This window comes from Alligator mississippiensis, chromosome 16, assembly GCF_030867095.1.
Source record: "Alligator mississippiensis isolate rAllMis1 chromosome 16, rAllMis1, whole genome shotgun sequence".
Taxonomy (NCBI): domain Eukaryota; kingdom Metazoa; phylum Chordata; order Crocodylia; family Alligatoridae; genus Alligator; species Alligator mississippiensis.
The window spans coordinates 32607293-32632229 of NC_081839.1; the positions used below are offsets into that span (position 1 = coordinate 32607293).

General features: G+C 52.6%; 2 protein-coding genes across 4 annotated transcripts in view; both read left to right on the plus strand.

Moving 5' to 3' along the window:
* TTC12 (tetratricopeptide repeat domain 12) overlaps positions 1-8281 on the plus strand; it is a 28626-nt gene extending 20345 nt beyond the window's left edge. For both annotated transcript variants that reach the window (XM_006265250.4, XM_019490147.1), the window contains 4 exons: positions 508-609; positions 2184-2283; positions 4907-5132; positions 6472-8281. In XM_006265250.4, coding sequence (XP_006265312.1) covers positions 508-609; positions 2184-2283; positions 4907-5132; positions 6472-6547 — 504 coding nt within the window. In that variant the 3' untranslated portion in view covers positions 6548-8281. The remainder of the gene's footprint in view (positions 1-507; positions 610-2183; positions 2284-4906; positions 5133-6471) is intronic.
* Positions 8282-12888: 4607 nt separating this feature from the next.
* On the plus strand, positions 12889-24649 carry LOC132243240 (mucin-5AC-like). 2 transcript variants are annotated; one of them, XM_019490142.2, is made up of 6 exons: positions 12889-13366; positions 15153-19272; positions 19756-19995; positions 20640-20871; positions 21604-21733; positions 22291-24649. In XM_019490142.2, exons 1-6 carry the CDS (start codon positions 13309-13311, stop codon positions 22440-22442), a joined length of 4932 nt encoding a protein of 1643 aa, XP_019345687.1. In that variant the 5' UTR covers positions 12889-13308; the 3' UTR covers positions 22443-24649. The 2 variants fall into 2 exon arrangements, with proteins under 2 accessions (XP_019345687.1, XP_019345690.1); XM_019490145.2 differs by having other exon boundaries at positions 15267-19272.
* The last annotated feature ends 288 nt before the right edge of the window (positions 24650-24937 follow it).

Consider the following 24937-nt stretch of genomic DNA (forward strand, 5'->3'; position numbering starts at 1 on the left):
ATGCGTGTCTAAATCCCATAGGCATCAGGCCTTCTAAGACACTCTGGTCGGAGCAGATGTGGTCCCAGCTGGGAGTCATCTCTGCTCTGGCTGAGCCCTATTCAGTGATTTCATTCACTGCTTCTCTGAATCAGTGGTAGCTGTGCTCGCCTAGTTTTTACTGGAAGTTTCTTCCCATAAGCTAAGTTGCAAGGAACTGTGCTGAGTAGCTGTCATCTTTGACTCTCTGCTCCCTAGGCTGAGACAATAAGGTCATGTTGAGCTGGGTCTCTATTACATATGAAACAGAGTGCCATTCTAAAGCTATTATGCTGTAACTACACGTGTGTAAGGATATACATATATTTTCCTGCCACTTTAATGACTACTTTCACCATATCTAGCCTCCTACTACAACAAAAGAATTAAATTACACTTAAAATAAAGGAACAGAGGGCAAGCAATGCAATCACTTCTCTCCAGGAGAAGAGCCATTACCTTGTTTTTTTTCTTTCTCTCTTCGTTAAGAGAGCCACTGGGGTCCTAAGTCGTGTCCTGTCCACCTGTCCATCAGCAGTTGATGAGGCAGTGAAAGGAGGTGTGGTGAAGAAAATGCTGAAATTCCTGAAGGTAATTGACTTGCCTTATTCCCTGGTTTCAGGCTTTTCCCCAGGACTGTAATAGTCACACTCAGTTTTTCACTACCTATTCCATCCTTTCCCTGCAAATTGAACAATGTGGGGGTTCCCAATAAGTGAGCTTAACCAGGACATTGCTTTTTTATAACGTTATGTCTCCTGTTCAGCAGATGAGTTTAGATCATTAATTGAATTTCTGCAAAGAAGCATCTGAAATAACAGACTGTGCTTTTGCCAAAGCTATAGGTTTTTTGGAAAAAAAAATCTGAGAGGCTGTCAATCTCTTTCCTTTCAAGTCCTTTCCTTTAGATTAACTTTTATGGTGATACTGATGAATTGTGGCCAGCTGAGAAGGTTTAACAAGGGGCCACCTGGAGTTGCTGCTGGTCTGTTTAGTGCATGCAGTTAGTTCCTGCAAAAACATTTGTATTCTTTACATTCATGTTCCTTCTTTTTTTTTTCCCCAGCGTTTGACTTCCTCACCTGTTGTTTCATGTCTTTAGCTAAGGCTTCCTTGTATGTCAGATGCCTGTGTCCACACACAGCTCCTCTGCTTGCAATGAGGCTGTCTGCAACCACAGGAGTCCACCGTGACAGATCAAGTTGCAGAACAGGCCCACAGTTAGGATCCTAATCTCAAACCCTGTGGCAGGGCAGAAAGAACCTGGCCATCAACTCTTCAGTGATTGTTGGATCAAGACATGGAGCAATTAAACATATAATGTTATATATCTATATAGATATATATCCAGTTAATGTTCAGCACAGGAACACCCTGACCCAAGGGATTGTCTTGGTGGTGCAAATAATAATCATGGTCCAGTGCAGTAACACCAGGCAGAGCTTTTTGTAACTTGCCTTGCAATGCTGGAAGGAATTCCCTGGGGTTGAAATGAGTTTAATGCCAGAGCCTTGGTGGCTTGAAGCCTGTACATGTGTTCTGTCTAGGAGAGGATGATTGCTGCTAGTCTTGCAGATGTGTTGTCAGGTGCTGTTTAATGTTGTCCCTGTGTTGTACAAGCCCAAAGCCCTTCATAGCACACTTCAGTAGTGGGCTGGTGCCTCAGTGGCAGGTACATTAGTTTTTCACCTCTATAATGATTTAGTCTTGTAACATGCACAGTTGAACAAGCCAGTTTTCTGCATGGAAGTGCAAAGGAAATGGTTTATTCCATCCCTTCACTCTAGTAAATCTTGCCCTTTGATAGATTGATTCCCTCATCAGGTATTCATTTTTGATAATGTCCTTTTGATATAAACTTGCTTGGCAGATTTATTCCTGTGGCTGTCCTATTAAAGGTCAGAAGATTATAGCAGGAGGGTGTGAGTCACTGAAAGTCTGTGTCTGAGCACGGTTATGAGCTAATATGTTTAAAGAGAGCAGAGATTATATATTTCAGCACCCGTTAGAAGAGTCTCAATTTAATATTCATGCCCAGACATAAAACATCTATAAACACCCCCTGGCACCTGAGAGATTCTCTCTGTTCTGCTGAGAGTTGAGATATGTGAACTGTAAATTATGTGCGTGCTTGTTTATTTGTTTTAATCTTAACTAAAATCCAGGCCGGCGGACAGATCACATGCAGCTACGCTATAAAGACGCTTGCAGTCTGCACCAAAAGCAGCAACCAGGCTCGGGAGGAAGTGATGAAGTCAGATAAAAGTAAGTGACAGCTTCGTTAGCCTCAGACTGAATGGGAGAGGGTTAACCCGGTACTTACCTTTCCCAAACCGTCTCAGCCTCTCTAGGATGGAGCTGAACATTAATTCTGTCCAATTCCCCCAGGGATTCAGGCATGTTTACAGAACAGTGTGCCATTTCACCTCCTGGCCTCATAATTAATTAGCCTTTCAGCTGTGTGCAGGTGGAAATATATGCATTAGATAATGAGCAAGGATTATGGAAGCTACATTTAGTAGAGGGAGCACATTTGTTGTGCAGATTTCCAGCCTTGGAGAAATTTGTTTAACAATATTTCATTACAATTAGTTGAGTCAGTAGGAAATCAGGAGCAGCAAAAGAGTCTCAAATAAGGCACTTATAACCAGTATTTAGACATCTGAACAAGTGGTCTGACTTCCAGAGGAGTGAGCATCTGTAAAGCTTTGCAACTTCATGTTGAAAGTTTGGCATGAATTAGAGAGTGAGCAGTGATATTGCCAGCTGGCAGTCCCTTTGCATGTGTGTGGCATGTCTTCATCCCTCCTCCTCTTTTAGGTCATATGCACCTTGTCTAGATGTCTTTATTGTCCCTTTGCTACCTGTCAAGCTGAACGTCTCCTCTTCAGATATTACTGTAATATTTCCCTGGCCTGTTGCCTCTGCGTGAGCTGAACTCCTGTCAGGTTTTTTTCCCGGAAGAATGCTGCTGGTTACATGCATGTAGTAGTCATCATACTTGCATCTCCAAAGCACTGAGCAAAAGAAGGCAGGCATTAGCTCCGATATATATATGAGAGAGAGAGAAGTTGAAAGAGGAGGAGAGACTTGCCTGAGATCAAGTCTCTCCCAGTGAGTAGCAGAGATGCAAATAGATCCTGAATCTCCCGGTGCTTTATCCACTGGACCTAACTGGAAGCACCAACTGTTCTCAGTCTTGCAACCTCCGATCCAGAACTCAGTGAAATTTTCTTTACTGGGCCCTGTGGTTTAAACAGCTTCTCCTAGACACTGTGCAGCCCTTGTCACAGGGCTGTGCTAGTCATTGCTCAGGACAGGCTGAATGCAGATCATGCTGACTGTTTCATCCCCAAGTCAGTGCTGCTCCATTCCTTCTTTTCAGCTGAGTAATAGGATACAGCAACGTGCAGGGCAAGAGACAAGAGGAAAGCATCATAATAAAGCTGGAATTTATTTGGCAATGAATCCTACATCCCACAGGGCACAAGGTGCTGAGCTGGGCACTAGTCTTGTCAGCCCTTTCACTCAGAAAGTCTCGCTAGCCAGGTGTGATGCAATCCAGGGGAGAATGCAGCAGTCCAAAAGAGCTTGAACCCAATGGACGGTGGCTCATTAAAAACCACTTGCAGCCTCTTCTTCCCTTTGTGCGCACCATGTGAGTGCTGCTAATTGGCATTGTGCATAGATGGAGCCTTTGCTTCTCTCTGTCGTTAACAGTGCTGTAATGTGGTTCTTTCCCACCAAGCTTTGGGTGTTCAGCTCTTGAAAAGTCGCTTTCTGATGCTGTCATCTCAGTTTGCCGGCTCAGACAGTGCTTTGCTGCTGAGAGCCCTTTTGGGTCAAGCTATGGTTCTCTGACATTCAGCTGCATTCCAACTGGGCCAACAAGTTCAGGCTTTGAAACGATCGTTGTCAGTGCCACTGCTGTGGTCTGCAGCAGCCCTTCTTCTCCGAAGCTACTGTGACAGCAGGAGGAAGGAAAGAGAAAGCATGATGTGATTAGGGGGAACAGAAGGGATGATGTGCAGAAATCAGAGCAGACATGTTCAGCCCCCAGGGGAAGGTTCTGCACATGCAAACATGATTGTTTTTAAAGCGGCCGTGCCAGCTACTTCCTGGTTTCTCTGGCTTGAGAGATGCCGCCACTATTTGCAATAACCGTGCAGTCCTTTGCAGGATTGTGGGTCAGGCACTGTGCTCGTGTGTATTGGTGTAGCATCATTAAAGTCAGCTGTGCTGATTTATGCCAGCTGAGGATCTGACCCTATTTCAATAGTCCTACCACTGTGGCATTTCCATCTTTACAAGGCTACCTGCTCTATACTTTGTGATCAGCAAGTTGCAAGAACGCAGTGAAAGCAGGATGCTCAGGGCACAGGATAGGGAAGCTTCTTCCGCAGTTTTCACACGTCTCCTGCCATCACGCTCAGTGACATTCATTCTTGGCATGGACATGGCACCTGAGCTGTAGCTGGAGGAGTAGAGACTGATGAGCGCACCTGTTCCTCTGCCTTGTGGCCTTCCTGAGCTATGATGGGAGAGCACACTCCTTCTGCAGGGTCTGGTGGTAGTAACGTTCCCTGAAATGGGCACGGGGGGGATTTGCTCAGTCTTGTCCCAGAGACAGGTACACATGGTTAGTCGCGTGCATGCAGCCTGTGACCTCTCCCCACACCACCCTGGTTGTGTTTAGCTTTCCCTTTAATTTCCATTCTCTTCTCTCTTTGTTCTGAGAGCTGAATTGCTGCTGCTCCCCCATGGGATTGAGGTGTCACCATCTGTCCTGACTTGCTGACAGGAAGCACTTTCTGTCAGCTGGCTGGGACCCATCCTTTTCTGACTTTCTGTAACAGCCTCTCTTATTTGTTCTTGTCGCTTCTCCCAGACTTCAGTGTGCTGTTGCAGCTCCTGGCATCAGAGAACGAGCTGATTGTGGGCAACGCTGCCTTCTGCCTCAGCCAGTGCCTCGACGTGCCTGGAGCTGCCACGTCCTTGCTGAACTCCAACATCGTGTTGGTGTTATTGAAGCTCGCTGGTGGGGATGCCAGGAAAACCGCGGTGCAAGAGAACGCCACCGTGGCTCTCGGGAAGCTCTGTACTGCTGAGCCAAGGTATTTTGGGCTGCTTGTTACTCCTGGGGCCCTTCCAGCCTGTGCTGCATGGTACCAAACAGAATCACTGTGGCACCAGAGTTCATGAGCCTTCTACTAGTTGCTCAGGTTTAATCCTCTTAGAAAAGGCCACTGGGAAAGATAGGGGACCTGGTAGCATAGAGCCAGAGTAGGCAAAGGTGTGCTGCCCTCTCGGCCATGTAGGTGCTGTGGGGAGGGACATGGTTTGTATGAATGCCCTCAGAAACATCCATGACCTTGCTCCAGCTGGGATTCTCATCAGGGATCGTCCCTGAGCCGTAACGGAGCATTCTCTGTCTCTGCCCAGAGGGGAGGCCACATCTTTCTCCTGTGTCTCGTTTTCCCATTTCTTAGGAGGGGAGGGGTTGTTTCCTCATTCCCCTGTTGTCTAGGTGCTGACCAACTCTCTGAAAGCTTTTCTGTTGTGGGGATTGTTCCCAGCTCTAGGATACCCTTCTTGCTAGGAGCCCATCTCATGAATCCAGTGGAGGAGTCGGGACCACAGGTTCTGGGTCCTCACAAGCACAGGGAACCTGGAGTTTCAAGCTCTGGAGCTGCCTTGGTCCCAAGGAGCCTGAGAAAGTCCATGCACATTGCCAAACCAGGCAGCAGTGGCATTCTGCATTGTTCATTGTGGGTGTGCTCAGGCTGCTTTCCGGGAATCATTTTACATTGCTCTACCAAGTTGCTTCTGTTGAAAGAATGGAGGGAGGAATGAAAGAGCAAACAAAGCATAGAGGTCACAGAAATGACCTGAAAGCACAACAGCAATGTAAGTGTCCAGAAAGAAATCCCGGCTGCTGCCAGCCGAGAAGCTGATGGGTCCTAGCAGGCTGCAAACCAGCCATTAGTTACTGAAGGTCCAGCAGCCTAGACACAGGAGAGAAGCACAGGCATTCTCCATGCCTGCTGGGCTGCTGAATAGGGAGTGCGAGGATAATATGCAGGCTTCAAAGGACTGAACACTTCACCCCTACTGGTCAGACCAACTTCCCAAATCAGTCGCTCACAGCAGGGAATGTTTATTGCAGGTCCCGCTTGAGTGCAGAAGGGAGAGAGCTCATTCTGCTCCTCTTGCTAATGTTAGACATCTGCTATGGTAGATTAAGCTGTTTGGACTTGGTGAGCACTCTGCTTAGTGCTCTTCTCTCTCCTTTGCAACCCAAGGAGCTGTCATAACTGCACGAGGCCTCTCTGCTTCCTCGTGCAGGGAATCTCTTGCATTTGACATCAGCCGTTTCTGACAGCTTGCAAGGGAAGCTTGGACTGTCAGTCACATGCCATCACCCCACACCGCTTTTTTGTTGTGTCGTTGCAGGCACATTCTTCAGCTGCGAGAGCTCAACGGGATGGCAGTCCTCAGCTCCTCCGTGAAACACGTGCAAGGGCTTTAGGAGTCCTGAGGTGGGCATGAATACAGGTCCTCGTTTCCATTTTCTAGTTCATGTTGGTCTTTATTTCCTTAACAAAAAGTCGTTCAAAGAGAGCAAGTAGACTCTCAGTCCCTCCCCAAAGCGCTTGGTGAAACAGTAACAGATCCCTGGGAAATGAAGTTTTGCCAATAACCTAGGTACCAACAGAAGAACAAAGCAGCTTTTTAGAACTTAAGTTCTCTGGGGTCCGACAAATTACAGTGCTTTTTCCTATGGGTTAATTTGTTGCCACCACAGCAGCTGGCACACCGGGTTTCGATGTGTGGCCCAGTCAGGGCAGTTTCCAGTCTGACAGTGGCCAATACCAGATGTTTCAAAAGAAAGGGCATTTGTGGACATCTATGGAAGAAGTTGCCCCTGGGGGAAACAGCTCCCCCAGGTGCTGTGAATTGATGGTTCAACTATGCCCTGAAGCAGGAGGGATTATCTGCCTGTATCAGTTATTTTAAACATACGTAAACTTAACTGTAAATGCTCTCACTAGCTGCCTAAATGTCATCCTTTGTTTTAATTGTGCTAAGCTCTCCGTCTCGCTGCTGTTTGGCGGCAGTGAGGTTCACAGGTTAATTATCAGCTGTGCAGAAGTGTAGTTCTGGGTGCCAGTAGTTAAGTCTGCAGTCTTTCACTTTCATCAGATGTCACTTTGTTCTTGTCTTCTGAGACCGACTAAATAGGGGCACAACTGACCTTCAGCATTCGCTATTTCATTTTCTTCTCTCACATCCACTTATTCATCTCTTCTTTAAACCCCTCTGCCCCAGTCATCTACTTCATATTTAAAATATAATAGTGCAAATGGCACATGCTGCTTTTGTGATTATTTCCTAGTGAGGTTGGCCTTGGATTAACACAATGCCAAGTGCTACCCTAACAAACCAGCCACTGGCCTTGCCTCCACACTGAATCGAAGTACAGTGCCCAGCCATTTCTAAATCAGGGACTCAAATGAGTCCTGTTCCGTAAAAGGCCATTAAAACCGTGTTGCTAAGACGTTTGTCTAAAGCAGTGGTTGGATCTGCCGTAACCCTGCATGCTGTACTGCTGAAGTAGATTGGCAGCTGTAAAAAAAGAAAAAGACAAGGAGGAGCTTTAGTGCCCAGATGAGGCAGCGGGGCTGCTAGATGCGTGTGAGATGCTTTGGGAAAACTTTACTAGGGCAGATCACATTTGGCATCGGTGATGCCTGATTTGAAGGCAACTGTAGCAGTGAAGGCAAAGCAGAGAGAGAGAAGCCCTTGGAGAAACGGATGTGAGCATACACACAGCACTGCAGGGCAAAAGCTAGACAAGGGCAGAATCAGGCCGTAGATTTGCCGCACAGTCAGCGTTCAACTTGTGAAACAGAAAATGCCTAATGTATATGTAAAACAGCTCAGGACCCTCTTGCCTGATTTTTAAATAGACTCTTCCCATTCTCCCTCCTTGACACTTAGAGATGGCTATTATGTATGTAATCTCTTCCTCTAGGAGTCATGGCTGTCAAATTACATATCATTATCTTCTCTTTGGAGTAGCAGCTGAGTACTCTAATCTTTCCCCATTTTAGAGGAAGGAAGTGCCTCTGCACCTGGGGTTTCTTCTTTTGTGGATAGCTATTGTATGGGCAATATTCTCTAGTTCTCTTTAATCCCCTACCCTCCAAATCAGACTGCTGTTGACATGTGGGATATTCATTAAATAAACGTTTGATGCTCACTTGTGGTTTCTGTTCAGTGTCCAAGTGGCTTCTTGAAGAGCTCCCTCCGAATTCAACAAAGGAAAAAGCACGACGTGTTGGGTTTGCAACAGCAGCTGCTGGGGCAGGATGACATTCAGAGCTGAGTAATGGGTACACAGAGAGAGCTTCCTAAAAACTTGGGCCGGGATTTTAAAGAAGCCTCCCAGAAGTTTAGGTGGGTGCCCAAATCTCACTGAAAGTCAAGTGGTTAAGTACTTAATTCCCTTTAGCTCTGCCCTTCCCATTCTTGACCTAGAGAAGTACATCAGTAATGATTCCAGCTTCTGTTTCTACCTCCCCCTGTGGAGTAGGTGTAAGGAGGCCAGTGTGCCTTTATCACCTGAAGAAGCTACTATGAAAAGTCTTATAATGCTGTGCAAACAAGCAGAGAGACCTGGCCTGCTCCCCACCCCAGTTTGCTGCCTTGAGCTGGGGAATCTGCCCCTTGGTTCTTGCGCCACTTCTTTAGCAAGTGTAGACAGCGAAATGCCCCTGGCAAATGGAACCATCTGCTGCAGGATTTTTATATAGATACTAGATATTGGGGTCGGAAGGGACCTCAGTAAGTCATCGAGTTTGACCCCCTGCCCTGGGCAGGACTTGTAAGAGCGCAGTGCCTTCCACCCCTCTACACTGGAGAGGGTCACATAACCTTTGTGTTCTGTGGTTTTCTAACCTCCCCGTCTCTGCATCCTACCATCTAGTGCCATAAAATGAATGTCGCAGCCCTGTTTTTGCAGAGCTCTGAAGCTGGAGCAAGGAATCAGTGTGTTGTCTGGGGCAGTGCTGACTCCAGCACATGCTCCGCTGTGCATGTTCCAAGCTCCTTCGCCCGCCGCGCCCAAAGCTTCCCCTGTCATTTCTCCAGAGACCCTCCATGCTCTCCTGCCCTGCCCAAGTCTGTTCTCTAGGCCACTTAGAGCTTGTTAAACTGATGGAAAGGACAGAGGTGAGTAAGACATTGCTTTTATCCAGCACCTTTTGTGGCCTCACTAGTCCCTGGGAGTGCAGCAGCAGCTACTGATCTTGCTGTATGAAAGCCAAGAGCCCGGAGAGCAAACCAGGGGAGGTAGCTTAACTCCAGAGGGTGAGTGTGGCTTATAGTTCCTATTTCTGTCCGTAGCGGGGAAGGTAACACAGATGGTTGCTGCGGCCTTCTCTGTTCCTGGTGTCTGACCTGAACGCAAGGCACTTGTTTCAGCACCCGTGTCATTGTGCCGGAGAGGTCAGCACTGCTGCGGGTGCTGAGATGCATTTGTACTCCTTATACGCCAGCAGGGGCAGCCTGGCATAGATCATCCCAGCCCCGGAGTTCCTGCATTGTTCACTACGGAAGGTGGTGCTAATGCTTCTAATCAGATGGTAAATGATTAACGGAGCGTGTGCGGCAGGCTGTCTGCACTGATATATAGGAAGCATAGGTGAATGTTTCCTTTTGGGTAATGATTTGGGAGGCAAGGCCAGAAGTGAGAAGTAAACGGGAGCAAATGATGTGAAATCAGGGCTAAGGCTAGAGTAACTTTGCAGATCTCTGCCGCTTTCTGCCAGCTGAGGATCTCTGACCTGGCGACAGCAAGCACACGTTACTGCTGTGTTGGTCCCCTCTCACTTCCTTGCTGGCTGCCAAGAAGCTGAAAGTCAGCGGTCAGAGTGAGGCAGAAGAAGGAGCAGACACAGCTTGCTGGATGCCGTGATCACAAGAGATGCATGGAGGGCATGGGGTGTGCACAAACCATAGGCCTCTTCAGAGGACTCCACATTCTCAAAAGCCCCCAAGTGACTTGGGCACCTGCATCCCTTTGGTTTGTCTGCCTGGGAGCTGACGGGGGGGCCTGGCCCTGGGTTCCAGTGTGGTATTTCATGACTGTGTGTGGGAGCTGGCCCACAGGAAGGCTGCAGCCAGCAGCACATGGGGTTGCTCCTTTAGCTTGAGTGGCAGAGGAGCAGGTACTTAGTACTGGCACCCCATCTTCAGTGTCCACTGAAGATAGTGTTGATAGTTCTTGCCTGCCAGATTGCAGCCTGGCACAGGTTCGATTACACCTCAGCTGCTGCCGTGCTGCAGCGTGGCCTCTCCTGTCCTGCACTGACCCCTAACACCTTCCTCCTGGATAACATTTTGCAGCACAGGCTAGGTGCCCAGGTAAGCTGTACACAAGGAAGACCAAGAAGTGCACTGGCTGGGGGAATACATGGAGCAGATCGTGGGGAGGGGGGTCCAGAGCCTGCCAGAAGATTTTAATGGGGAAGTCACCTTGATGCATTTCTACTTTTGGTGTTGCCTAGAGGTCCCAGCTGAGATAGGGGCAGCTTTGCGCTCGGTACAGCACATCAAAGAGGCAGTCTCCACTCCAAAGAGTTCACAGCGCTGGGCAGGGAGAGAGGCAAAGCGACTGAACCAATTTATACCTCAGGGACATGGCCTGGCTAAGCACAGAACCGAGATCTCCAGACGGTCTTTCCACGCGTTGCTGAGCTCTCGTGAAACCTGCTGGCTTGTTGCTGAGCTTTTGATCTGTAACTGGATGTCTGTATGCTGATCTCCAAAGCCAGAAGTTTTAGCACCAGAATAAAATACGAGAGTGAGGGACATGGTCTCTGGCAAGCTGCCGGAAAGCAATTTCCTTGAAAGCTGCACTACATGGACAGTGCAGGGGCAGAAAATAGCTTATTGTCACCCCCCTCCCCACGTCCCCCTTGTCTCCTGAGCCAGCAGCCACCTCCTTGATGTCTCCTTCCAGGACTCCTGAAGTTTCCTGGCACGTGGCCTGCCCTCAGGGAAGCAGCGTCACAATCCCTATGCCTGTTGCTGCGACTTGCTGCTTTCCCCCATGCTCAGCCTTCGGTCTTGTGCAGTTAAGCTGGGTCTGGGACAATCTTTTTCACTCCGAAGTGCTCAGCCCCGCGGGCTGCTCTGGTTTTGGCCAGACGCAGCTGCCACCATGCAGGTAGCATCGGGAGCACGGGATTTGTCGACCCAGGATAGAGCACTGGGAGGAAGAGAGAGGCTTGCAGCTGTGACTGCTGCCCGACAAACAATCCTTTGGTGCCTGCTCACACCACTGGGGAATGTAAATGATTTCGGTGTCTGGCTGTGCAGCCTTTCTGCTTGTCCATCCCCATCTTAATCCCGCCATGGTGAAGCATCAGTGCAAGCAGCTCCGAGCAGGGAGGAGTTAATTCATCTTTCCGGCAGCCTCCTTCGCACGGTGAGTCAGCACTACTCTCTGCCAGGTGAATTCAGCTCCGGTGAAGACTCCTGTTTGACAGGCCTGGAGCAAAGCCCTGCATTAACCCCAGGTTGTGATAAGGAGAGCAGGCGGCACCGCTCAGGTGCCCTGAGCCGATGCTGCTGATATCATGGCAGCCTAAACCAGGCCAAAGCCACCACGTGTGCACAGCGTTGCTCTGTGGCACTTGCACCGCTGATAAGCTTCGCCCTGAATTGCAAAGCGGAGGGCTGATTCCAGCCCCTTTGGTGTAGGCAGGAGACGATGGCGTGATTCCTCTGCAGGCACTTGTTAAAAGCCACGGTGAGGCTGCGGGTTTTTGTTTTTTTTTTTAAAAAACAAATACAACCTTTTCAGATTTCATTAGGACACTCTCCTAATCCGCCTACCTTCTGCTAGATAAGAGCTTAAACCCCTCTGCCCAAGAGGATTATTTTTTTCCATCTGATATTTCAAATCATATTAAGCAAACATGTGTTGGGTGTAATCAAGCATTGCTTTGCAATTTTCTTTTGCCGGCAGAAGACGGGTTGGCTACAGTTGTCGGCTGAGCAGCCGTCAGCTACTCAAGTGCTTCTGAAGCGGAGGTGAATGCAATTGTTCTTCTGCATTTATATTTAACCGATGAATTGTAACATCTAGTGCCGTTCAGCCACGAAGCTTGAAAACGCCTGCCCAGCGTTTGAATAATGGAGACCTGTAGCACCCGAGTGACGGGGTTAAGCCTGACTCTCCCCCTTTGTCAGAGAAATTCAAGTGCTGAACAAGTCCTGCTGTAACCCTTAAACATCCTTCCCTCCCAAGGGAGAAACCCTCTATAGGTCTCTCTTTGTTGGGGTGGATGGAAATGATCACGGCTCGTCTCCCCTTAAACAACCCCTGTCTTTCTGGCAGCTTCTGATTTCAATCGTAGCGGCAGGCAGGGGCTAAATCTGAGATGAGGCTCTGATTAAGATGTTAGCAGTCAGTGCTAACTAAGGCACATGCTAGAGGGATTAAAGCCAGGCTAACTGACAGACCTCAGAAGCGGGTAGTCCCTGGAGATTGTCACCGATTCCTGATTCAGGGTGTTTCTGCCTGGCTATAGCTAATGCTATTCACTGCTTTTGCCAATGATCTGGTAATAAATAGAAAATCACTGCTGATAAAATTTGCACCTGGTATTGTGGGGGTGAACGATGAGGGTAAAGCAGTGCTGTGCAGGGATCCAGGCCAGCCGGTGAGCCGGGCTCGTTCCAGAATAGGCATTTCACGACAGCCGCCTGCAGAGTTGTCTGGTTAGGAGCCAGGCGTGCAGGCTGGAGGGGGACGGGGCAAGGCTGGGGGGGTAGCATCCTGGGCAGCCTACTTGTCAACTCCCGGTGAGAGCTCTTATTGAGCTGTGGCAAGAAGGGGCAGTGATTTTACCTTGGCACCATGCACTGGGGAGGCCAGCGCAGGCATTGAAAAATTAGGGTGTAGAAAAGAGCCCCCCAAACCAACTGGAAGAGCCTTGTGCTTGCCTCTGAAGAAGTTCAGACAGAGGAAATGACAGGCTCCTTCTCCCCATTGACCTCCCCAGCTGTCTTCATTACCAATCAATATGTTCCAGTTGGTGCGGGCTGGACTGGGACAGGTTTTTGGCTGCTCCCTGGCCTGAGCGGTTATAAAGTAACCCAATACGCTGCCCTTTCAGAACGACTGCCCATCCCCACGAGGCAGCAGGACTGTCTTAGCTGGCTGCTACCTCTCAGCAATTTGTCTCTACACCCAAGTCCACCAGCCTGGTTCAGAAGATGCAGGAGAAATTCCCCGTTTTCCTTCTGATTGCGGCTGGGCTGCTGGGTCTGTCAGGTGAGTGACTCCCTCGGGGCTAGCTCCTCCTGCTCCCGTGGTCAAGCTTAGCAAGAGGAAAAGTCCTGGTAGATGGCCTGGCCTCATCCGGCAGCCTTGGGAAGGAAGGAGCAGCTCCACTTGCTCCCGTGTTCCCAAAGGCTCGGTCTTTATTACATGCAAGGCTGACCTGTCATTAGCACGACGTGGGATCTGACTTAACTGCCTGAGCTCATTGGAAGTACTAATGTGGGGACAGATAAGCACGTGGGGATCCAGAGGATCTCCCACTCAGCCGCGTAACCGAGGGGAGGGCAGTTGCGTTGGGTACCACCTTTTGGGGGAGGTGGGTCCTCCAGATGCCCAGTCCCAGAGCTGCCCGGCTACCCCTCTGCTTCAACTGAATTTATAGTTGTTGCATTTCCCTCCCTACACGAAGCATTTCTCGTGCCCGTGAGTACCTGCGGCAAAGTTTTGTTCAAATCCCCGGTTCGGCAAAGCACTGAGCGAAGTTTGACTTTTGCCACGTGCCCAAGTCCCCTTGAACCCCAATTGCACAGGCTGAAAGCAAAGTGCGTGCGTCAATGCCTTCATCCGCTGGAGCTGAAAGGCGAAGGGGGCGTCCTCCCCATATCGCACAGCCGCAGCCCAAAATGCAGGCCAGCCCCCATGTTTGATTTGACCTGATACAAGACTGCAGCATCTTCTTAAATCCCTCCCTGTTGCATTCCCTTAAACTCCCTGCGGCGGACAGCTGCAATATCTATTCACCAAAGTCACTGCTGAGAGGTGAAGTCTCGCCTTGTCCCAGAGCATAAGCAGAATGGGTTTGGCCTCAAGTGCCAGCTTTGCTTTTTGTCCTGAAACAAAGCAGGGCAGAGAGGACCGACTTGAAAGCATTGCTGCCTGACCCCTGCCTTGCCTTTTGTTGGAAGCCGGAGTTTAACTGGTGCCGAAACACCTTTTAGCTTTACTCACCTGCGTTTGCTGCCAGGAGCCTACAGTAAAAGGCTTAATGTGTTTTCCTTCCAGCCAACTTTCACATTTAGTCACTGGCTTGGAAATTGCAATTGGGAGTGTTCACTTCAGAGTGTGAGGAGGGGGAGAAGAGAAAACGTGGTCAGAAAACAAAGGCCCTTGCAACCCCAGGGCTCCTCCCGACACAAAGAAGTGTCTATTCTTGGGTCCAAGAGGGACCAGCATGCCCAGCCTGCTCCGTGCCCCTCCAGCAACACCAAACAGCTTTCACCCTGTTTTAATCTGTCCTGAGCCATGAATTATAGCTGTGTAGCTTGGGAGTGAGCAACCAGAGGACGCTGGTGAATCTAGACCTGATACAAGAACAGGGAACTCGCCCTTTAGGAAGATGGTTTTTAATCCATGTCAGTTCTTAAGAGGGGGAGGTATGTTTTAGATGCACCCATTGCTTGGGCACCAGTACTCAGTGCCTCTCATCTTGCAAACTGGGGACCTCCTTGCTGGAAAACACTTGGTCTGGGCAGCTAAGTCAAGGGTGGAATCAACCTCCTTATGTCTTACTCCTTTGGTGCTAAAGGGTGAGCGGGACTATTTCACACCCATGTTGCATTGCCCTGCTAGATGACCGGAGGGTAGGCGGTGGAGGCTGGTGCTTAATGCAGCAGTGGTAGCAGCCAGCAGAAGGGATGGCGTCAGGCCGTACCTACCTGTCCTTTCCGGAGTTGCTTGCTTCCCTTTCTGAGTCTTTTGCTGCCCATGGCGAGCCACCCCTGCGAGCTCTTGAATGTGCATTTACTAGAAAAGAAACAGGGCTTTTTCTGTTTATTAGGTGCCTCCAGAAATGAACACCAGGTCAGTGAGCGATTAGGCCAGAGCTTTCTTGGAGGACTCCAAGCGAGAGCTCTGAGCAGCCCAGTGACCAGTGCAGTGTTTTCCGTTGCAGAAGACGACCCCGCGGAGGTGACCTTTCCATTTCAGACTCTCGCAGCTGACCCTGCCCGTGGAGCCGCAGCCAGCTTCAGTGCTGCGCGTGCAGAGATGGCTGAGAAAGGCACAGACCAGCTCCTGGAAGAGTCGAGTAGAAACTCGGATGGGTCTGAACAGTTGGAAGGAGCCATGTTAAATGCCCAGACCTCTGGCTTTTTCACCAGCATGAGCAGTCCTGTCCTAAGGCAGAAAACAGAGTCCTGGGTTGTGCAGGATCCAAATGAGCCACTTCTAGGGAAAGCAGCAAGAGGGGAACATGCTCCTGCACCCAGACCCGGCACGGCAAGCGCAAGCATGGTGCAGTCCCGCCCCAGCGGACCTCGGGCATCTCAGCCCCTCCGTTCTGCCTTTGCAGGCTCCGTGCCCCCGGATGGGATCCAGGAGACAGCAGTGCCGAGTGCCAGGGCTTCCCCCGTGACTCGAGCTGTCGAGTCCCACGTGCTTGTCCAAAGCCCAAAGGAGCCGTCAGTGCCTGCTGTCAATGCCACGCAGGCTCCTGCAGGGCTGGGAGGGGATCGGTTCCCTGCACTGGGCCCTTCTAGCGACAGGCTGGGGGAGAGCAGTCCACAGGTCCGGCTTGACCTGGCTAGTGTGACCTTAGCGGCCCCAAAGGAGACTCCAGGTCTGGGTGCCAGGGTCACGCCTGTGGCCTTCTTGCAAAAGCCAGTGTCTGGAGGACTTGCCGCGATCGTTTCCAGGGCGAAGCAGCTGGCACCTGTGGGACTTTCCCCTCCAAAGAGAGCAACGACTGAGAGTCAGACCACCCTGCCCGCCACGTCTGAGCTGAGCACCCCGGGGAGCCCTGACGGCTTGTCTGCACTTCTGGCACCCCCGCCGGGGGATGCTCCCCCTTCTTTCATCCCAGGCCCCCCAGAAGTGCCAGCTCCACAGGCCTCGTCACAGTCCTTGCACAAGCTCCGGAGCAGGACCGATGAGCCCCGGCTGACTTCGGTGACCCGGCCTGTCCCTCTTGGTGAATTAGGCCTTTCCACGGCAGGCAGAAAGAGCCGGGTAGAGCGCCCAACCTTGGCTCTGCCACGTGGCATCGGCCGTCAGACAAGTGCCTGTGGCCCTGAACCAGCCAGGTCTCCCGAGAGCAGCAAGGCTGCAGCTGGTCGACCATCTCCATTAACCCAGCCACAGGCCCGTGCACTGCTATCCCAGCCAGTCGCCGCGGGACGAGCGGGGACGTCACTTGCATCCCCGCGCCGGGGGCAGCTGAGCTCAGCCACCCTTGTAGCCGTGGGGTCCCCACCTCTGAATAGCGCTGACTCCCCTCGGCCATCGGGCACCGCTGCCCCAGCTCACTTGGGGCTTCCCGCACCCCTTCTGTCTGCTTCCACAGCCCCTGGGCTCGCGCTGCTCAGAGATCCTGATGAGACCGCGAAGCCCCTGGCACAGGGGCTGCTCAATAACTCCAGTGTCACCAGCACCAGGAACCTGAGTGCTTTCCTTGCCGAGCACCTGCTGCTCCCCGCGTCAGCGCAGTATCTGACTTTCCTGGTCAGGAGCGCGGATGACGCGCTGTGCTTGCACCCCATGCCGAACGCCCCTCCACTGACAGCAGACCTCAATGCCACCCTCCAGGAAGTCCTGCCATCATCCGCTGCGCTGCTCTCTTCCGCGTTAGACCCCACCAGTTTAAAACAGCTGAGTCCTTCCAGCATCATTTTGGTGAAGCCTCTGTTTGTCTTTCTGCCTGCGGATAAGCCAGCACTGTCCATCCTACCTGCTTCTGCTGAAGAAGACAGGCTGGCGACTGCTTTTTCATTCGCCAGCCAGCAAGACCGGGGACCGGCTACTCCCTCAAGCGGCCACGGGATCCTGAAGGAAGTCAGTTCCTCATCCTCCACGAGTGAGGCTCCTGGAGCTGCAGCTGCCCTCTCCCCTGCTCCCGACCAGCTGCAGAGGCAAGCTGCTTCTCCACCGGTGCTTGCTGCTTTCTCAACTTCAACAAGAGCCATTAGCCTGTTTGGATCCCAAACCTTCACGTCCAAGCACGTGCCGTATCCACTGGGGGAGCTCGGCATGACAGCACCGCCATCCCGGCCTGAGAACCAGTCCGAAGGGGCCGCGCTACCTGCTGCCTCGGCCCCAGAGGAGAATGAGACCAGCTCACTTGTACCAAGGGGAGCGTTTGCAGAGCACCTTAGTGTGGCCCCTCCAGCACTGAGTCTGCCCACCCTGCACAGCCCCCAAATGTCCACAGAAACACTGCCTGTAGCTGCAAATCTGAGCACTCCCACCATTATCTCTCCGCTTCCGGCAAAGGGATTCTCTGGTTCTCCATCTCCAACATCCGCTCCCCATACCGAATCCAGGGTTACGGGGTGGCTTCAGCTCATTTCAAAGCTAACCCTGCAAAGCGGACCTCCTCATCTCGGCTCGGTGACTGTGTCCGCCCTTGATAAGCAACGTTTGGCGTTCTCGGTGGGGAGCACAAACTTCCTGCCCGAGGTGCGCACCAGCCTCGTGCCTTTGCAGTCCAGTCAGTCACTTGGAAAGCCTCCGTCGCAAACTGAATCCAGACCCAGCCCTGCGCTGGCCTCCTCAGCGCTGTCTGCTGGAAGCAACCGCACAGATTTAGCAGCGAGCAACGATACCCCGTCAGAAGAGGTCACCGCACGCCATGCAGCAACGCCGACACCTGCAGCTTCCACGAAGGCTGACCTCTCCAAGCCCGCTGGATTTCTTCCCATCCCACCCAACCCATTCAGAACGACAGAGAAACCAGCCTTAGCATCAGGGCCTGCTTCATTTTCCACTGAGACACAAACAAATGCAACCGTTTCTGGGACGCCCCTTGGGACCAGTACGCAGACACCGAGGCAGTCCAGGTCTTCTGCAGGGATGTCTTTATATGTGTCTACAAGCGTCCCTAGCTCCTCCACCCTGAAATCCAGCCTCGCCAGCCTGGAGGTAGCTGGTGGTTTGTCCTCTCTAGTAAACTTAGGAGAAGAGGCCAAGCCCACAGAGAGCGTTGTAGTAATCAGCAGTGCAAGAAGAGAAGGGAGCAAGGAGCTCTTGGGAACCACCATCTCTCTGCCAGCTGTACCCAGCCCTGAGACACAGCTGTCAACCGCAGTCATCCTTGGTCTTAAGCTTGTTCCAGCGTCAGCCCGGCCACCTCTGTCTGCAAGACCAACAACCCTTCAACAAGACCGTGAATTAGCATCAGGCAGTGTGCATCCTCCCTCATCAAGGTCTCCATTTGCAGTTATTAATGATCAGGTGACTGCTTTGCTAACGAGCAGGAAAGCATCTCTCCCTATGACTTCAAGCAGCAGGTCTGACTTGCTGCCTGCTGTTACCACCTCCGATGAGGCTATGACGGCATCGCCATCCCCCGGTGAGGCACGTGGAAGACCCGTCACGGAGGGTGGCGTGACAGCTGGCCATCTGCCGGCTCAGGCCCCGGTGTCACTATTGCCAGACCTGCCATCCGGCCGGCCAAGTCACCTTCCAGAGACGGCATCTTTGGGAGAGACTGGGAAGCTGCTTGGCCGTTTTGATCTCAGCACTCGGCTCGCGCAGTCCACGGCTTCTGCTACCACAGTTGGGACCAGCGCTTCTGTTGCAACACAACTGGCTTCCACCTCCGACAAACTCATCGAGAAGACTGCGAGCCAGTTTTCTGTCTCAAATGCAGCGGTGTCAGATGGCTTGGAGACTCTTCTAACCACAGACCTGTCCCAATTCCAACCCACCTCCGAGACCCTTTCTGATCCCTCTGAAGTCCCAATGGTCTTCACTTCAGAGAGGAGTCGTCTGCTGGATGTCACTGGCCTGGAGTCCTTTGAGAGGCCTGCCTTGCACACAGAAGCAGAGCAGGTGGCTAGAATAAGTGACATGACTGAGGACACTGCTGGGGACTTGACGACTGCTCCAATGTGGCTGGAAGCTGAGCCCGTGGCGCTGGAGAACCGGGCAGCTGGGCAGCTGGATGATGCTCTTCTGGATGGGTAATTATCACAGAGAGTTGCTCTGATGTGTTCATGCCTCATGCTTTCGGGGTCTGACACCAAAGGCATTGATGGGGAAGCTGCAGGGTGCATAGTCCCTGCCTTCCTTCCCCCTTGAGCCCCTGAGCTGTTGCGCCTGCATTTCAGGTTGCTTTTCAGACCTCCTGTGTTATGTCCCATGTCTCGCTGTGCGAGCCCAGGTGACTAGCAGCTTGGGTGAGCCAGCGGAGAAAGCAGTGTCTGATGCAGCGTGACCCGTTCCCACCGCCGTGCTCCCCAGGGGCTGTTGGCTCAGGAGACTAGAGGAGACATTTGGGGAACCGCAGGGATGTGGGTCATGGAGCAAAGTTAAAAGTGGCTGAGGCTCCCTGGAGGCTCCCCACAGGATTAGGGAGACCACATGCCAGGCTCTTTGCTGCTTGCTCTGACCAGGGCAGCCTGGGAGGGGTCCTGATCTCTCTGTTCCTCCCTCTCCCCCTCCAGCTTTGCGGTCGTGTCCGATGACACCTGCGGCTCTGGGAACTACACTGCCCGGATGAGCCTGCGTCCTGCTGCAGAAATGGCCCCGGGGGCCCACTCACCGCTGTCTTCCCCCGAGACTTTCCTGGCTGTCATCGCTTTGCAGAGCAACGGCAGCCGCCCTGCGCTGAGGATCCAGGCGTGCTGTGTGACGCCCACCAGCAGGACCCCCGGCCCGGAGGCTGTGTGCTGTTTGTTCCCCAGGTCAGGCTCGCCTGGTGCTGGGAACGGGCTGGGGGGTTGCACGATTCCTCCTAAGTCCGCTTGCTGCTGCGGGGAGGCTGTGGCCCCGAGCCATGCCATGCTGAGCCTCCCTGGGAACTGGGGCTGCACTGCTGGCTCTTCCTCTGGGCCATTCCCAGTACAGCTAATGGGATCCCCAGCAGCAGGAAGGACAAGCCCAAGGCAGCAGAGGAGCCTTCTCCCATTGCTCTGCAGCAGTGAGAGATTCTCCCTCTTGCCCTGGCCTGGCTGTGTCTGCATAAGCAAACAGACCCCTTTCCTTTCCACCGCGTTGCACACGATCAGGCTCCCAGCAAACTCTGTTCCTCCAGGTCTTGGGGAACAAGTAGAAGGGCTGGAGCCCGGCTCTGCCACTGGCTGCCTGGGTGGCCTTGGATGCCTTACCCAGTCTGTGCCTTGGGGATTTAGGTGCCCTCATCTCTCGGCCTGTGACCTGGCCCGTATTGGCATGGCGAGGGCCTGGTGACTGACTGCAACAGCGCGTGAGATGCTTTCAGTGCCGTGGGCGCAGCGCCGTTGTTCTGTGATCTGGACAGTGCGCGTCCTGCTAGCTGCCCATGCCAGGGTCCTGCTAACACCCCGGGGCTTTTGGCTTCCTTCTGTAGAGCTGGCTTCGAGGCTGGGAAACCCCACAGGGTGGCAGCGGCTGGGAGTGAAACCACCTTCCCCATCCCCACCAGGGTGCCGTTTGACTGCAGGCACATTCAGTGGCTCCACGGCGGCCAGTCCAGGGCTGCCAGCTTCACCATCCAGCTGTTCCAGATGCTGAACCACTCTGTGGCGTATCTACACTGCGAGCTTAACGTCTGCCTGAGCAGCAGCCCCGGCTGTGAGCAGGTACGCGACTCCCCGCAGCACCAGGGAGGGGAGTGATGGGCTGCGAGGGTGTGATATGGTTCAGTGCTCTCCCCCTGTCCCTCGATAAGAGCAAAGGGCCCAGGGAAGAGTTGTGCTCACAGGGTCCCTGCCTTATCATGCCCTCAGGCCCCAGCTGAATCTCCACTCTCGGTTCAGCTTCCCCAGCTCCCAGCACCTTATTTCCACTCCGCCGCCCCACGCTGCTTACTGATATAAGATGCGTGTCAGCAAACGAGCATGCGGTAACCTCCTGGCACCACCCCAGGGACCGGCGCTGCCCCCCTTCTGCATGGCAGAGCTAGCGTGCCAGGGGACATTGCCGCGGGTTCTCGCTGCAGAGATGTCTGGGTCTCCGCACCTTGGCTACCAGAGTTTGGGAAGCTTCAGAGATCGGCTTGGTTCTTTGTTTTGGTCTTTGCTTGTCATCTAGCAAACAGGGATGAGCAGCCTGGGAGTGAAACCTGGAGGAAAGGCAGAGAAATAATTGACTGCAGCCTGTACAGGCTCAAAAAGGCATTAGGATAATGACAAGTCGTGCCGGGGGAAGGGACAGGGGAGCACAGATTGAAACCGGGGCTGGCCAAACCCTGGAGACTGCCATAGGGAGTGACTCTGGGTTGGGTGGAAGGGAGTCATCTCCAGTAGTGCTCTGGCCACCAAAGCTTGGCTCGTGCAGCAGAAACCTAGATCCCTTCTTCGTGTCTTTCCTAGGACTGCCTTGAAGGCACAGAGGCAGCTTCCCAGCCCAGCAGCAGGAGCAGCTCTGGCAGCCCACACAACCTGGTGTCAGTTGGCCCTGTGAGGAAGGTGAAGAGTGCCTTTCCCTCGGAGCCGGTGGAAGGTGGGTCTCTCCCCCGCGCTCCTGACTCTGCTCCAAGTCATGTCTGCTTCTCCGTGTGCCCGGGTGGGATCGGGCAGGTGAGGAATCCGCGGTGGGGTGTTTGCAGACACGGTCAGTGCCTCCTGTAGTCACTGCAGGGCTCAGGCTGCTGGAGAGGCTTGCACCAATTGCCAGGCCAGGAAACAAATCAGTCCCCAGCACCTTTTGACTTGTGAGTCTCCCCAGGCTCTGAAGTCCTTGCAAATCCTGTCTGGCACAGGACAGGTCAAGGCTGGTCTCCGCAGGTGACAGCGATCTTCTGTATGAATTCGATGCCGGGCAGGTGCCAGGGGCGGGGAGATTCAGCCTGGATTTCACCGGCTGGGTTTCCTGCCCCAACGCTGCCCCTTTGAGTGGCTCCCCCATTTGTCCAACATGAGCTGCCACTGGGCTCAGTGGCTTTGCATACCCGCTCACAGCATGGGCAGTGTCGCGGGGACAGCCGGGCAGGGCAGTGGGGAGAGCGGGGCTGCAGCTTCGACTCGGCTGCTCACAGCTGGGCTCCTTTGCTTTTCCAGGCCCTGCCTCCATCATGATTGTACCCATCCTGCTGGGCTCGCTGACTGGCCTGGCCGTCCTGGGGAGCGTTTTTGTCTGTCTCTGGCTGCATCACAGACGCAAGACCCTAAGCCCTGGCAACCCATTTCTCAGAGCCACGTCCGGCCTGTGAACTGCAAAGCCCTGGCTGCCCCCCAGCCTCCAGGCTGCCTCCATTCACACTGGGCTGGCAGTTCATTTTACTGTGCATAACGTGCTGCTTTTGTAGAGCCGCTGCTCCCCAGGCAGGGAGGGACTGGCCCCAGGCTGTTAAGTACTCCTTTCCTTTCTTTCCTTCAGCATGAGAGAGCCCCAGTCCTGCAGAGCAGGAGAGCACGGAGCTGTAGGCACCAAGCAAGAGAGCTCCCCACCCCTCAACCCCCAAAACTCTCCCTGTGTCTCCAGCCCCATAGGATGCAGCTCTCCCACCCTTGGGAGCACGGTTTGCATGGGTGGCTTGGGGAGGCTGTCGCTTGCTTCCTATTTCAGACTTTGGGCTCTCCAAGTGGAGAAGCATTGAAGCAGGGTCAGCCTTGAGTGGCACCCTGAGCTTTTTCCCACTCAAAACGCTCCTCCAGAGCACCAGGCAGCCTGGGCCCAAGAAGGATGAGTATAGGTATAGGTAAAGATATTGGTATAGATATTCTGTCATCCTGCCGGGAGCTGTATGCAGTGGGGCTTTGCGTAGGGGTCCGGAGAGCAGCTCGAATGGAGGTACTTGCAGGATGCTCCTAACTCTCTACAGCTCCAAGCAGACATACCCCATTATGAAAGCATTAGACACAGCCACGATTAGAGACCGGAAAGGAAGAGATAGCGGGGTGGGGCTCTTCTAAAGGGTTCCTGAAATTTTTATCAATGGAAATGCAGAGGTTGAACACAGCAGGCGGGTTAGACAGACAGACGGGAACTATTTCTCTTCCTTCTCAGCATTCGGTGCCTCTGTGAGTCAATATTGCTTTTTCCAGTTGTTGAAGTCTCTCCTGCTCTGTGATTTATTAATCAATGTTCTGCTTTCTTGCAAGACTGTTTTTTAAAGCAAGGCAGAAGAACTCGAGAGACTCCACATGCATGGGATTCATCAGAAACTGTGCTTCCGGAGGGATTTGGGGTTTTACTTTTAAAGTAGATCAGCCATTGTGTCTGTTCCAAAAAACAAAAAACAGCCCCGAGCACTGCATTTGCACTCTTACATTGGCCTTTATGTGGAGAGTCTCTTGGCTGAGGTTTGAATGCAGGAAGCACCGAGATCGGTAAGGTAATGATTGCATAAGTGCTGGTGTGAGACCCTAGAGCAGCCATAGGGAAGAACAGGAAATCCCTGTATCGGAAAAATGCAAATACCCCCCTGCTCGATCCCTGCTGTTTTTCCTTCCCAAAAACAAGAGACGCAGAAGAATTCACCATCTCCCAAGACACAAGCAGCAGCAGTGAGGAGGGGACCTTTGCTCATAAAGCCTGGTGAATCCAGAGAGCAAAAGCGCCTGTTTCTCGTCTTTCCCCCATGATCTGGTCTCCGTACACAGGAGCCCCTCGTCGGGTGATTTTTCACTCCTGAATCTCCCCTTCTCTCCACGATGGAGCGCGGAGGTCTCTGCCCATGCAGCGTTGAGCTCCTGGGCTCTGATGTTTGTCAAACTCGCAGCCTGGTGCTTGGGAAATCATAAATTCCCACTGCCCCTCCCAGCCCATGCTTTATGTGCCAGTGGGTGAGCCCAAGTGCTAGTGGAAATACAGCAGTTGCTCCCTTGGATGAAAGAGTTGTAGGCTCCAGACAAGAGCAGCTGATGGGGCTGAAGAGACATGTCAAAGCCACTGCAGCTCCAGGTGAAAGGTAGTTTACAGGTGCATGGGACCCTACATCTCAGCTTCTCCTATATCAGTGGTGTTGCTCTGAGTCTAGTTGGAGGCTTTCCCTGGGGCTGGGATGAAATTCCCCCTCTGTGAATACAGCTGAGCAAGGCAAGTAGCAGCCAGACCTGCCCCGTGACTGCCAGGCTCTGCAGGAGCCTGGGGTCCTGAACCATCTAGACACAGTCCGTGGAGATGCCAGTCTCATCCATCTTCTCGTTTGAGGTCTATCTCTGTGTGTGCCCCAGCCAGCTCCATGTTCCCCCCCAGTATTTTGAGTCACCTGAGCTTCTCTTGCCTTCCCCTCTAGCACCTGGTGATTATATATATTTTTTTTCTTTTTCGATGTGTCCTCTCCATTGCAGGCATCTCTTACAGAGGCCACTGCCCCCCTTGGAGCTGTCCTGAACTTTGCAAGTAAATAAATAAATGAAATGGTCCAAATACACCCAGCTTCAGCTGCTGGGCCCGGCGGGGAGTTTGACTCAAGCATGTTTCCTCCGTCTTTCCTGCCCTGGGAAGCTCTCCAGAATTGCCTTACTTCTTTCCTATCTCCCTTCGCCTACGGCACCGCAGATGTGAGCGCTGTCGTGGGATGACCCCACGTTTCGGTGCATGTCCTGTCCTCCCACTGAAGAGACCCAGCCTACCCGGGCAGGGTAAACTCAAACTGCTGCCTTGTCCCCCATGTAATCGCTTAGGGGGTATGCTTGAGTCTAGCCAGTGGCTTTCCTTTTTCTTGATGATGAAAGGAGTTCAGAAACTAGATGGCCCTTT